This window comes from Chiloscyllium plagiosum, chromosome 16 (assembly GCF_004010195.1).
Source record: "Chiloscyllium plagiosum isolate BGI_BamShark_2017 chromosome 16, ASM401019v2, whole genome shotgun sequence".
Classification (NCBI taxonomy): domain Eukaryota; kingdom Metazoa; phylum Chordata; class Chondrichthyes; order Orectolobiformes; family Hemiscylliidae; genus Chiloscyllium; species Chiloscyllium plagiosum.
Window position 1 is genome coordinate 33,252,955 of NC_057725.1, and position 14,701 is coordinate 33,267,655.

At 41.2% G+C, this 14,701-nt stretch overlaps 1 protein-coding gene across 1 annotated transcript in view; it reads left to right on the forward strand.

Annotated features, from left to right (window-relative positions):
- The window catches only part of pik3c2a (phosphatidylinositol-4-phosphate 3-kinase, catalytic subunit type 2 alpha), a 100,515-nt gene that overhangs the window by 55,654 nt on the left and 30,160 nt on the right, over positions 1 to 14,701 (forward strand). The window contains exons 14-16 of the mRNA XM_043705773.1: positions 841 to 980; positions 10,371 to 10,559; positions 14,500 to 14,593. Of these exons, the coding sequence (XP_043561708.1) occupies positions 841 to 980; positions 10,371 to 10,559; positions 14,500 to 14,593 (423 nt within the window). The remainder of the gene's footprint in view (positions 1 to 840; positions 981 to 10,370; positions 10,560 to 14,499; positions 14,594 to 14,701) is intronic.

Here is a 14,701-nt window from a genome sequence, read left to right on the forward strand (position 1 = left end):
ACTATGCACTTCACACAGCTAATCCACCTAACCTGCACATCCCTGGTCACTCTGGGCAATTTAGCATGAACAATCCATCTAACCTGCACATCTTTGAACTGTAGGAGGAAACCAGAGCACCTGGAGGAAACCCATGCAGACACAGGAATAACCTGCAAACTCCACACAGACAGTTGCCTGAGACTGGATTCGAACCCGGGTCCCTGGCGCTGAGGCAGCAGTGCTAACCACTGAGCCACCATGCTGCCATTATGAACAAAGACAGTAATAGCTCCAGATGACAGCAATCCACCTCAGATGGATGGTTTAGGATGACCAGTTTACAGTTATCAAAGGGTGTAGAGATTAAGATCAGCAGAGAGTGAATGCAGAGCTTGATAGAATTTGATGGCATTGTACCCAGGCTTGAGCTGTAACTTACCATCATTAGATAGTTACATCAAATGTCAGAATGTTGATGTCTCTTTTGGGTTTATTGTGCAGATCTAACAATGTTTGCATTTGGCCTTTGACATGCCTTAACTTCAGATTATCATATCATCTACACAGAAAATAATGGTAGCTATCTGCATTGCCTCAATTCTGTTCAAGATTTGAATGCAAGGTAACTTGCCTAATTAAATTAGTTTTCCTATTATAAAGCAGCAAAATTGTCAGATTGTGTGCGCTATTTTCATTTAGGCACTTTGCAGACATTATGGACAATAAGCTTGTTCTGGTTAAGTTTTTAACTTTTGGATCAGCTGAGCAGCTATAGCTTTTCAATATAAATGTGGTTTTTTTTATGTACAACTGAACAATAGAAATCAGCTACTAATCTATATTTTTTTTAAAATTTAGGTGGACTTTCCATCATTCACCTTTGATATAGTCTACTGTCCTCCACAACCCAGCCGAATGGTTGAGCTTGATTTTGAAACACTCGATCAAAGTTTCCAGAAACAGCTTCTTGAGGTGTTTGCCAAAGATTTGACATATGAGTAGGTTCTTCCCATGGACATGTTTTTGATTTCATATTTTTGTTGCCATTCATAGGGTCCTACTAAAGGCCACATGTTTAGAAGTTAAGTTTACAATGTTGGTAATTCAACTACTCCATTGCATATTCTCAAAGTGCTGCAAATGCTATAATCGGTCTTATGCAATTACATTGCAAGTTATCAGTGAATTAAATAGAGGTGAACTGGTATCTAAATGTCATTTGCAGCTTCTATAATGAATCATTTCATTGTTTTACTTGGTTGACATCTATTATTTAAATTAATATGAAAAGGACTTTTTATTTCTAACCCAAATCCTCCTTCAAACGACAGAATGCATATTAAACAGGCATCCTTCAAAGACAAAAAATGTCACTCTTCAAAAGGCTGCTAGTAAAAGCAAACTGTTAAACTATACATACCCAGGTTCACTTGGTTTGTTGAGTTAGCTGACCTGAAATGGATCTGTTGCGGAACAAAAACTGACTCCTGAGCCAAAGGAAGAAAATGTAATTGGAGCTGGGGATAAATTCACAACAACATCTTCCATCTTTAAAGGCCAGTTGCCTGTAACAGATCAATTTCTTTCCTTCCTTCCTGCATTCTATATCGGTTGGTGTCTTATAAAAATTGTGCCAAACATCAAGCAAAAGTCTTGATTTGTTGGATCAATCTTGAAATTGACACTGTACTTAAACCTGCTTGAAATCCGTGCAAGTTTCTGCATGCTTAACCTTTTGAGATTTGTTTCTGTTTTGCAGTTATTTTATGTAATGCTTCAACTTGCTGTTTGCAACTAGATGTTCAGATCACAGAACTTAATTATCATCTTTCCTTTATTCTATCATTTTAAATTTAAATTATGAGTTAGATGCTTAAAATGTGGCTCCAAGTATGTTGCCTAAAAGTATGTTGTGCAAGCAGAATTGCAGCAACTTTCCAATAATTTTGGCTCCTGAACTCTGTTTATGTATAAACTAATTCTGTACAGGATGCCAATAAGATGTCTGCTTGTTGGTCTAAATGACTGTGCTGCATTAACTTTCCCATCGGGCAATTGAGGACTGTTTATAGTCGGTCTCTCTCGAGGTGGAGTCTCAGAACATAGCTGCAATGCAAATTGGTTCAAGGCTTGATGGCAGATTAGGTACTTCATGCACTTTTTTGGTTATATGCACTTGCTAAATTCCAGAATTGCTATTATTTATTAAGTGCATTGTCACAAAGCCAAGTAATTGCCTTGTCAGTGCATAAATACAGTCCTTCAAGCTTGCCTCCCAGTTTAGTCAGGGAACATTCCTCCAGAATGCAAACCATTGTTTGGACAGCACCGTCGTTGTAGCCTGGATAGTCTTTATTCCTCTACTGCCATCGGCTGGCTGCACAGAGGTCTGGGCATATTGCAGAATGGTTTAAAATGGCCACTGTTGCAATGGGAAATCAAAGCTAGGTGGATATGCAGTGGGGCCTGAGTGTCAATTCTGGTGAATGGCTTCTCCTATCATGAGTCCTCAGAAGTTGTCCAAAGAGTCTCTTGGTGTTGGGTTACGTACCAACACCAATCGATGTGGAGAGATAAGAACCATTCTGAGATAGAGAATTCAGCAGGTGAGTAAATGATGATGAGCAGAGACTGTTGGAGCCTTGGCCTGTGATCCCCATGCAATTCTAGCTAGTTGACTGGGAAGGTTGTTGAGGGATTTAATTTTTTTTTATCATCTGTATGTTGAGGTTCTGTCAAGAGTGACACCCAGACAATGAGGCTAGTGTTTCAGTTTCTGGCCATCCAGGTTGATGTTCTGGTCCCTCTTAGTGTTGGTATTATGAAGCTGGATTGTTTTACTAGTGCTTGATACCGTATCTTGGAGTAGTTGATCAACTTCAGAAGATCGTCGTTCTGTGTTTTCCAGCTTGGAGAGTTTAAGCTTTTGTGCTACAACTTTTTTTTTAAAAAAAAACTTCTGGGCCCAGGTTGGAAGGAGGTTATTGGTGCAAAACTTGAGAGTTAGGCTAAATCAGGCTCCAGGAATTGTCCAACTGTCTCTTTATTCCAAGTGGATGTCTAGTCACCTTTTTGCAACCTGAACCATGTTTTCTGGAGTCACAATTCAGTGGTATGTATAACCAAGAGAGGAAGAATTCTTGATATTTTGATGAATAAACCAAATTCTAATAGTGAGGTCAAGGGAAATTTCCCTGCTTTGGGTTTCTGTGAAATGCATTTAAATGTTTGGGATTATTATGAAGATTTAATCAAGTGCTCCTTCCTTGTCAAAAGCTGCCTTGGGATGTTTTTCACTTTGTGATTTAAGATCTAAAGCACACAGAAGGCTCTTCAGACAGTATGCACCAATAACCACCCTAAATACCTGTTATATGTTCTACTGTCCTGAAACTACTAGGTTATTGGTCAGTAGTTTGATAATGATTTGGGTCTTTGCCTGTTTTTTTTTTCTTTTGGAGGCTGATTACTTTAGACATGCACCAGTTTCTTGGCATGTGACCCTTGTAATGAATTAGGACAACCAAAAGTACGTCCATGGGCTATGGTGTTTTAAGAACCCTGGAAGATAGCGGGTTTGGAGAAGATTTGTAGCTCAAGTTGAGGTTCTGGGTGGTTTGTTTTCAGATGATTTGTCACCATATGAGGAAACATCATCAGTGATCTCCAGTGAGCGCTGGTGTTATGTCCTACTTTCTATTTGTGTTTAGGTTTCCTTGGGGAGTTGATGTCATTTCCTGTACTTATCAGAGGGTAATAGATGGGATCCAAATCGATGTGTTTGTTGATGGAGTTCCAGGTGGAATGCCATGCTTCTAGGAATTCTGGTGCATGTCTCTGTTTTACTTGTCTTAGGATGGGTGTGTGGTCCCAGTCAAAGTGGTGTCCTTCCTCATCTGTATGTAAGGATACTAGTGAGAGTGGGTCATATCTTTTTTGGCTAGTTGATGTCCATGTATCCAGGTGGCTAGTTTTCTGTCTGTTTGTTCAATGTAGTGTTTGTTACAGTTCTTGCAAATTATTTTGTAAATGACATTCGTTTTTCTTGTTGCCTATAAAGGGTCTTTTCAAGTTCATTAGCTGCTATTTTAGTGTGTTGGCAGGTTTGTGGGCTACCATGATGCCAAGAGGTCGGAGTAGTCTGGTAGTCATTTCTGAGATGCCTTTGATGTAGGAGAGTGGCTAGGGCTTCTGGGTGCATTTTGTCTGCTTTGTTGCTGAGAAATTGATGGACCGTGTTCATTGGATACCTGTTCTTTTAGAATACGTTGTCGGTGGTTTTCTTCTGCTCTTCATAATTCCTCAGTGCTGCAGTGTATGGTGGCTCATTGAAATAATGCAGCTTCATTTGTGCGTGTCGAGATGATTTCTTCAGTGGTTCAGTATTTGGTTCATATGTGTTGTTTTCCTGTAGACGCTGGTTTGAATCTCCCCACTGATTATTCGCTCTACTGTGATATCGAGGAATGGCAGTTTGTTGTGGTTTTCTTCCTCTTTTGTGAAATTTACATCTGTAAGGATATTGTTGATGATCTTGAAGGCTTCCTCTATCATTTTTGTTTAGTGATGACAAAGGTGTCTTCCACGTAGCAGATCCAACATTTGGGTTGGATGGTTGGCAGAGCTATTTGTTAGTCTTTGCATTACTGTCTCTGCAAAGAACCCTGATATTGGAGATCCAGTGGGCGTTCCATTGGTTTGTCTGTAGGTTTTGTTGAAAGTGAAGTGGGTGGTAAGGCATAAGTCCACCAGTTTGATGTTGTCTTTGCTGATGAAGTTGGTGGTATCTGGTTGTTGGGGAAAGTTGACATGGTTTGCCTGGAAGCCATTTTCCTATTCCAGCTGAGAAGCCATTTTGTAAATCCAGAGCTTTGTCAGCTATGCCTCCCTTACTATGAGTTAATATTAAAAGTAGGCCTTATCTCGGAGGCCTCCAGCCTGTGTCAAGTTTGTGTTTTTCCCACTTTTGATAAATGGTCAATGCATGCTGCTTAAGCAGTCAAGCGGACATAGACTTGTCAATTAGCTCTGCTTCCTTCACGAATTATTGCCATTTCACGGTCATCCAGCTAATTAAGGATCTCTCTGCTTAGTGTTAATGTGCTGTGTGTATAGGACAAACTGTGATACCATTTTGTTTTGGTCCACCTTGTGGAATGCATAATAATGTTTAGTTCTGAACCTAATGATTGACCTCTGATTTAGTACCAACTTGTGAGCATATCCAAGCCTTGTAGTTAATGATCAGTTCCGATCTACTTTTTCTGTATAGTCCTTTAGTATCTTGATGTATTTCGGAATAGCACCGAACCACAGTTAGGACGGTGAATTCTCTGTGATATATCTAATAAACTAATCAGTTCTCAAGGTCTGTGTCTCAGGAGTTTCCTTCAACACTAGTGTATTTGTCTTTGGTTCTTCTAATTGTGTAGTCAGTGTTTCTTTGGCCAGGTTGATGTTGATGGATGTGAACAGGGCTGTTATGTCAAAGGAGACTATTATTTCATCCTCTTCTATCTTGGTGCCTTTGTTCAGGAATTCTTGGGTGGAATGAATGGAATGGTGTGATTCTTCTACTAAGTGTTTTAGTCTTTGGTGTAGTTATTTTGGCTAATCTGTATGTTAGTGTTCCAGATAGTGAGAATATGGGTCTGAGGGGGTGCTCCTGGTTTGTGAATTATTTGAACAGGAAATGGCATCACCAGCCCAAGGAAACGTAAACACAAATAGAAAGCGGGCCATAACATCAGTGCTTCACCGGAGGCTCACTGATGTTACCTAGTATGGTGATGAAACGTTTGAAAACTAGCCTTTCAGCTCAGTGAGCAAACATACATCCAGAACTCTGGAAGATGTTGATGCAACTGCCAGCAGTTGCCCAGCTTGTTGGTTTGTAGTACTCTAACCAGTTATAGGGTGGTGAAGGGTTCTGGCAAACATCTGAAATTGTCAGAAAAAGACACTGCGAGTAGAAAGATCTCTGCGATCCCTGGATTTGTTTCTTCATTGTTCCTAGTGTCGCCTTCTCTGTGCAAAGGAGATGGCTCGCTATCTGTTGACAGCGAGGTATTAATGATCACTGAGCTGCTCTGAAGTGTCAATAGATATCTAACGTTTCTGGTTTGAACTGAGGAAGTCCTTTTGTTGGCTCATCAAATGTGACCCACTGAGCACAGTTCAAGGATTCAGTTAGCAAGTCTGTCATGTCTGAGTCCCTGGAGAAACCCTTGTTGAAGTTGAAGCAGACAACTGATCCACGAGGTAAAAACAATGACTGCAGGTGCTGGAAGAGCACAGCAATTCAGGCAACATCCGACGAGCAGCAAAATCGACGAGCAGCCCTTTATTCCTGATGAAGGGCTTTTGCCCGAAACGTCGATTTTGCTGCTCGTCGGATGCTGCCTGAATTGCTGTGCTCTTCCAGCACCACTGATCCAGAGACAACTGATCCAGGCAAGGTATATTCACAAAATGGTAACCCCTGGGAATGTCTCTGGCTCTTTTGGCTGCTTTGCAGCAGTGACTACATGCCACTACAGTGTATATGGGGCTGTTTCAGGATGGTGTCATTTCAACACTTTTTTGTTCCAGAATAGTCTGTATATTAGCAGGTAGTAAATTCTGAGATTTGAGATTACTGGACGTTGTGTATTTAAGATTATTTAAAAATTTTCTTTAAAAACAAATTCAGTAGCAAGAGATTTGTTGAGACTGCTTTGTTTTTTTTGTTACAGCCATGCATTATACATGGCTCATTGCAGTTTTGGTCCTTTTTTTAGCTGCAAGTCCTCTTGTGTACCTGTTTAATTGCCTCCAGTTTTAATATGCAACAGATGCTTCAAGACTGTTTGATTGCTTGTGAAATTAACAATACTTTTGGGGATGCACACCCGAACAGAAATGCCATACTTCTCTAAAGAACAGCATGACGTTCATTACTGTTCTTCCCCTTTCAATCAATTGTCGTGGCAAGCAAATGTATTCCATTTTATGTTGCATGCACTGGGCTATTTAGTGCATTTTTGCTACAAATTGAAATTCTGTTTGGGGAACGTATTAATCACTGGTCAGGAATGAATCGTTACTTTGGAATTCTTCTAGGACTCTGATTTTCCCACGTGATAAATGTGAAGTTGGAGTCAGTTGTCAACTTTGGTATATACTTCAAAATACTTTGTAAGAGACTCATGCAGGGGGAGTACAGGGGTCTGTGCATTAAGGAGGATACCAGCAATTTGGATTTTCAAATTTTATGACCACTATCTGTGACAAATGACCATGGCTTGTAGCTGTAGAATATACAGTGTGAACAAAATAAAAAAGTAGTTTTTGGCCCTTTGGCCCTCTAAGCCTGTGCCAATCATCATGCCCTAACTAAACTAAAAAAACAAACCTTCTGCCTTTGTGACCCATATCTCTCGACTCCCTTCCATTCACGTAACCATCCAAGCCCAACTACCCCAGCTGACCCATCATCTCTGCATGTTCCTGCCCCACTGAACACTTGTAATCCTATTTTAACTCCATCCTCTTCCCCCTTGGTTCAGGCACTTCCCACCCACACCTGCAACACGAACCCACATCCTCCACCTCTTCAGTAACTTCCAGTTCTCTGGCTCCCAGTGCTTTATTTTCACTATGGACAGGCAGTTCTTATACATGTTCATATCCCACGAGGATGGCTTCTAGGCCCTCAGCTTCTTCCTCTCCAACAGACCCATCCATTTCTCTTCCCCCACCGCCCCTTCAATAAACCCCCCCCCCCTGTCTCAATGAACTCATCCTCACCCTTAATTTTTTTTTTAAAACTGTTCCCACTTCCTCCAAATGCAGGGTGTTGTTTTAGGCATTCAGATGGGCCCCGGCTACACCTCCCTCTCCTTCAGCAACACTAAACAGCCCCTCTTCTTCTATGCAGAGACTGTGTCCCAATTCTTCCACTGTTACATCGATGACTGATTCGGCGCAGCATCCTGCACCCAGGCTGAACTGAAGTAGTTCATTGACGTCGCCCACACCTTCCACCCCACTGTTAAAATCACTTGGTTCATCTCCGACACGTCCCTCTCCTTTCTAACGACACCATTTCCATCTCTGGTGACCGGCTCCAGACAGATGTTTAGGCTCTCACAACTACCTGGACTTGAACTCCCACCCTGTATCCTGCAAATTCTCTATCCCATGCTTGCAATTTTGCCGCCACCCCCCCCCCTTCTCCAAAACCCCAGGTACCTACCCCTTCATTCGTAAAAGTTGTAAAAACCTGTCGATATACCAACCCCCTCACCTCCATTCTGGGCCCCAAACAGTCCATCCAGGTGAGAGGTTCACCTGACTCTCTTCCAACCTAGTTTATTGTACTAGTGCTCCTGCTGTGGTCTTCCCTATGTCAGGGAGTCCAAACATAAACTAAAGGAATGTTTCATCTGGCAACTCAGCTGGGCCTGCAGGGGCTGACCTGACCTCCTAGAAGCCATCCACTTTAATTCCCATTCCCTTTCTGACATAACCATCCTTGGACTCTTCCATTGTCACAACAAATCAGATCACAAATTGGAGAAACAATACCTCCTCTTCCAGCTGAGCAGCCTACAGCCTGGAGGACTTGATGTTGAGTTCTCCAATTTTAAGTAACCTCCTTTCCCAGCCCTTGTCCCTCCCCCTCCCTTCCATTCCCTTCATTTAACCTTTCCACCCTCCAACCGGATTAATTCCTCCCATTGACCAACCGATTTCCAGCAACTCACTTTCAACTCTGATCTCTAGTGTCTGCAGACTTCACTGTCTCCCAACCAATTTGTACCTCTACCTGTGTTCACCCATCCCCACCTCCCCACGCTGCCCCCATCCCCTTTTTCTGCAGCTCCCCTTACACCCACCCCCAGCCCTGAAGAAGAGTTACATCTGAAACATTGACTTCTGCACCTTCTCATGCTGATGCCTGGCTTGCTGTGTTCTTCTAGCCTCATGCTTGCTACCTTGAATTCTAGCATCTGCATTGTTTCTTTTTGTCTCCTCCACCCCTTCTGACAGTGCATTCCAGGCTCCGACCACACTGAAAAACGTCCCTTGCACATCACCCTTCAACTTTCCCTTCTCACCTTGGACCTGTAGCCCCTTGAAGTTGAAATTTCAACCCTGGGAAAAAGCCTCTGACTATCCGCCCTATCTATGCCTCTTATAATTTTGGAGACCTCTATCAGGTCTCCTCTCAACTGCTGCCTTTCTAGTGAGAACAATCCTAGTCTTTTTAACCTTTCCTCATAGTTAATGCCCTCGAGACCAGGTAACATCCTAGTGAATCTTCTGTGCACTCTCCAAAGCTTCTACATCCTTCTGGTAGTGCGGCAACCAAAACTGCACACAATACTCGAAATGCAACCTAATAAGGGTTTTATATAGCTGCAAAATGGTTTGCCAGCTCTTGTACACCATGTCCTGGCTGATGAAGGCAAGCATACCATATACCACCTTAATCACCTTGGCCACCTGTGTTGCCACTTTTGGGGAACTGTGGACCTGCATGCTTAGATCCATCGGTATCAATGGGTTCTGCCATTATAGTATAATTCATACATTTTGGGTGAACAAATTTAGGTATCATCTCTCATTTGTCTGGATAAAACTCCATCTGCCATTTGTGTCTAACTCGCCAATCTATCTATATCCTGTTGTATCCTTTCACAATCGTCAGCACTCTCAGCAACTCCACCAGTCTTCATGCCGTCTGCAAACTTACTAATCAGGCCACCCACACTTTCCTCCAGATGATTTATACATGCTACAAACAACAGAGGACACAACTGATCCTTGTGGAACATCATCAGTTACCGGTCTCCATTCTGGAAAATACCTTTCCTCCGTGACCCTCTGACTTCTATAACTGGGCCAGTTTTGTGTCGATCAAGCCGGCTCGCCCCTGACTCCCATGTGATCTTTAGCTTTTGTACCAAATCTGCCATATAGGAGTTTATCGAATGCATTGCCAAAGTCCATATAAACTATATCCACAGCCCTTCCCTCATCAATTCTGTTTGTCACCTCTTCAAAAATTTCAATCGGTCAATGAGGCATTACTTTCCCTGTATAAAACTGTGGTGCCTGTCACTAACTAGTCCATTTTCTTCCAAATGTGCATATCTTGTCCTTCAGTATCTTCTCCAAGAGCTCTCCCACCACAGACATCACACTCACCTGCCTATAATTTCCTGGATTATCCTTTCCTTTATTAAACAAAAGAATAGCATTACAGTCCTTTGGAACCTTGCATGTGGTCAGAGGGTCTTCGTCAATAAAAGGAATGAAAACCGATTTGCTTTTCAAGTATTACGCAGCAAAAAAAAGGAAATTAAATGCTTAACTAACACTTTTTTTTTTTAAATCAACAGACTTTCCAAGGCAGAGAAAGAACTCTTATGGGATATGAGACAGTATTGTTTTTCCCACAGTAACAGCCTTCCAAAGTTACTTGCTAGTGCACCAAGTTGGGACTGGGATACTGTCCCAGAAGTTTACGCTCTGCTGCGTCAATGGAAACCACTCTCACCTGTTGCTGCCCTGGAACTACTGGATTCTAAGTAAGTTTGTATCAAAAATAAAACAAAACTGCATTATAAGCAGAGTTGTCCTGTATCCTATTGCTGATTGATTTCTGACATGTCCTACTGTTAGTTACTGTCCAGTGTTTTCCAAGAGGAAGCACAGATCTTAAATACTCTATAATAGGCCATTCTGTATTCCATCAGTACAAATTACAATGGATTGGTTCTGGAGCCCCTGCTGGTTGAGTCCTACCACAATCACTGTTCTTATAAGAGCAAAACAACAGTCAAGAAGCTAGAGGAACCTGTAAAGCTGCATGTCACTAATGGCCCAGTGTCTCAAACTTTATTATTGTAATCTTTTATTTTCCTTTGGCAGTACTATCATGCAATACATTTCGGTACTTTGAATTCACGTCATGAATTTCAATCAAATCATCTTACTTGAAACTTCAGTCAAGGAGTACAAAGTCGAAAATCACAACACCAGGTTATAGTCCAACAGGTTTAATTGGAAGCACACTAGCTTTTGGAGCGCTGCTCCTTCAGGTGGTTGACCTTCAGTCAAGGTGGGCAGTGCAAAAGTCACATGTTTGAGGATTACCTTCAAGATCATCTTGATCACTAAGCGTATTCAAGGTTGAAATTTACAGATTTTATTTATCAGTAAAAAAGAATCAAGGGTTATGGGGAAAAGGCAGGAAAGCAGAGTTGAGGATTATCAATTCATCCGTTATCTCATTTGAATGGCTGAGCACACATAATGGCTGAGTGGCCTACTTGTGCTCCTGGATTATGGTATTTTGCTCAAAGACTGCTTCCACGGCCCTCTGTTAGAGATGTACAATGGTTGATAAACCTCTGTAAAATAACTTCTCCCCATCGCAGACCTAAATGGCATCTCTTACTTTTTAAATTATGCTCTCTTTCTCTTTCCCCCCCCCCCCCGCATCGTAACTGCATCTTTCCTGTCTGTTCCTTTTGAGTCATAGTCATAGAGTTGTGCAGCACAGAAACAGACCCTTCAGCCCAACTCTTCCATGCTGACTAGAATTAATTTAGTCCTATTTGGCCCATATCCTCTGACCTATTCCTATTCCCATATCCATCCAGATGCCTATTAAATGTTATAGATATACCTGCCTCCACCACTTCCTCTGGCAGTTCATTCCGTGCACACACCACCCTCTGTTTTTTTTTTAAAAAAAAGTTATCCCTTCGGTCCTTTTAAAATTTTTCTCTCTTGCCTCAAACCTACACCCTCCAGTTTTGGACTCCTTGACTCTCTAAGTTTCAATGTGATCATGTCTCACTCCTTAAACTTGAGAATACAGACTCTGTCCAATCACTTGTTGTAGAGCAGTTCACCTGTCTTGGGAGCAAGACTGGTGAACCTTCGTTACACACTCTCAATGGCAACAATATAGTTCCTGAGGTTACAATACTAAACTGCACCTCATTCTCTAGGTGCAATCTAATCAAGCTCCAATATAATGGAACAGTTCCCCTTGCAATAAAAGTTGACATTCCATTTGTCATCCTAATAGCTAGCTGCATCAGCATGTTTTCTTCCTGTGATTTATCAACCAGGATACCTAGATCCTTTCTAACATCTCAACCTTCCAACCTTGCACCATTTAAGAAATACCCTGCACATTTGTTCTTCCTACCAAAGTGGGTATCCTTCTGTTTGTCCAAACACTACTGAAACTTTTTTTTAAATCTTCACAACAGCTGCTCACAATGAGCTTTATTATTACATTTGATCTCAACCTCTAAATCACTGAACTATGTTAAAACCCAAGTACTGATTCTTGTGGCACCCCACTAGTCACAGTCAGCCAAAGTGACAATGACTGACTCATTTATTGCATTTTCCTCTTTTAGCCAATCATTAATCCATGCCAGTTCATTGCAAATATCATTTAACTTTTCTAAGCAACTCCTGTGGGACAATTTATCAACGGGTTTTTAAAATCAAAACCTGTTTTGTCTGTCAGCTCCCCTTTTTTAATTAATATTTTATTCAATATCACATACTTGCTACACAATAGCATATCCTTCAGTTTGCTCTTCAACATACTGCTCTGGAAAACCCTCTCTAATATTGTCCAGAAATGCATCCCACGACTTCATTGCTTAATTTCTTTTCCCAAGCTGTATGCAAATTGAAGTCACACATGATAATTATGTTGCCCATACTTGTTTCTCTTACCTCCTGATTAATACCCACACTACTGCTATTTTTAGTGGACTAAAAATAACTCCAACCCAATGCCTGCTGCCCCTTTTTCTGTTTTGAGTTCCATCCAAACAGATTCTACACATTGGTCTTTCAATCTGAGATCTTCTTGCTAATGTACCAATCCCATTCCTTTATCAGTGCAATATCACTTCATTTTCCTCCTTGTCTGTCCTTCCTAAATGTTGAATATCTTAGGTAACCATACATTCATGTTTCTGAAATGATCATTAGATCATACCCTATATTTCTTATTGTGCCTTTAGATCATCAACCTAATGAGTGCTGCACGCATTCTGCTAGAGTGCCTTTAACTTTGTCATTCCGTTTTCAAATTATGCATTGTGCTTGCCTTTGTTTCTTCTGTCTTCAAGTCTACCTATTTTCTTTTACTACTTCCTATTATCAATTTACTTCCAATTTGGATTACACATTGGTTTTCCCCCTTTTTGGCAAGCTAGTTTAAACTAGCACATTTTCTCTGAGAAGCTGTCAGTGTCACTCTCTCATTAAGTTAAAACCCATTATACAAGTCTTGCTTCCCCAGAACAGATTCCAATGCCTTAAGAATCTGATGACCTCTATCCTACTGGAATGTGGCACTGGGAGTAATCCTGATACCACTGCCCTTGCAGTCTGATTTCTTAATTTCCTTCTAACTCCCCTGAAATCTGCATTCAGGACGACATCCTTTTTCCTATCATATCATTGTTACCAAAATGGACCATGAGTTCTGGCTGAACTGTACTCCCCAGAAGGATGTAGCTGGTCCATGATATCTTTGATCTTGGCATGAGGAAGGCAACACAATATCCTTGAGTCGTGTTTAATGCCCCAAATGCCTGAGATTGCTCAACTATGGAATCCTCTATGATTATTCCTCTTTCATTCTCTTGCTTGTGTTTCATCTCATGATAAGGGTTCTGGCTGCACTGCCTGAGAAACCATTGCCTCACTGTTGGGTTTCCAGAATGGAACAGTGATTTAGCAAATAAAATAGATTCTGTTGACCCCAGCCTGGTTTTCTTAGACTGCCTATACGCTGTTAGTCCACACGTGGACTACCTGTCTACACATGGATGCCCCTGCCTTGCGCAACAATGACTCCAACTGCTGCCTCAATTTTCCAAAACCCTGATTTCAAGCTTGTTCATCCTGTGATACTTGTGGATGTGTTTGTCTCCAAGAGACAGTATGCCCCAGACTTGGGAATACACTCACTTGGCCTGCCTAACCTGCTAGCCCATAACTCAGAACTATTTGTTACCCTTGTAAGTAGGTACTTACTCTGACAAATACAGGCTATTACTGTGAAAAATAAAAAGACTAGAGACTGAAACGCAAACCATCTATTTAACATTCCCATTTTAAAGATGAGAAATACTGACCAATCCTACTTGCCAACCCCTGCTTTCCCTGTGCTCTTGATGCTACATTGCCATTTTTTTAGGTCGTTCTCGCTTTATTTCCTCTTCCCAACTCCCCCCTCACTCTGGAAACTTTATTTCTTATGAAATGTACCATTTAATTTGTGGGAGGAAAATGTTTGAGTCACATTTATTGACTTTTTTAAAAAAAAACTTACTAGTCACTGTTAGATTCTATTGCATCTAAGTTACAATGGTTCTGGTAGTTTGAAGAATATAATTTTGAGTTGGAATTGTAAATGCAAAGTAAAAGTCTCTTGTTTGAAGCAGCATTACTTCTTGTTTTGAGCAAAGTGATTCTTTGTAGGTTTGCAGATCAGGAAGTGCGAAACACAGCAATGAAATGGATTGAAGTAATGAGTGACGATGAACTCATTGACTATCTTCCTCAGTTTGTAGAGGTAGGTTGATGCTTGTTTGAAATCTGAGTTATTGAATTCTCAGCAGTCTGAGTTTGTTTGTTTCTCATGCACAACTCACCGGATACAGATTAATCTGAAAGCATTTTG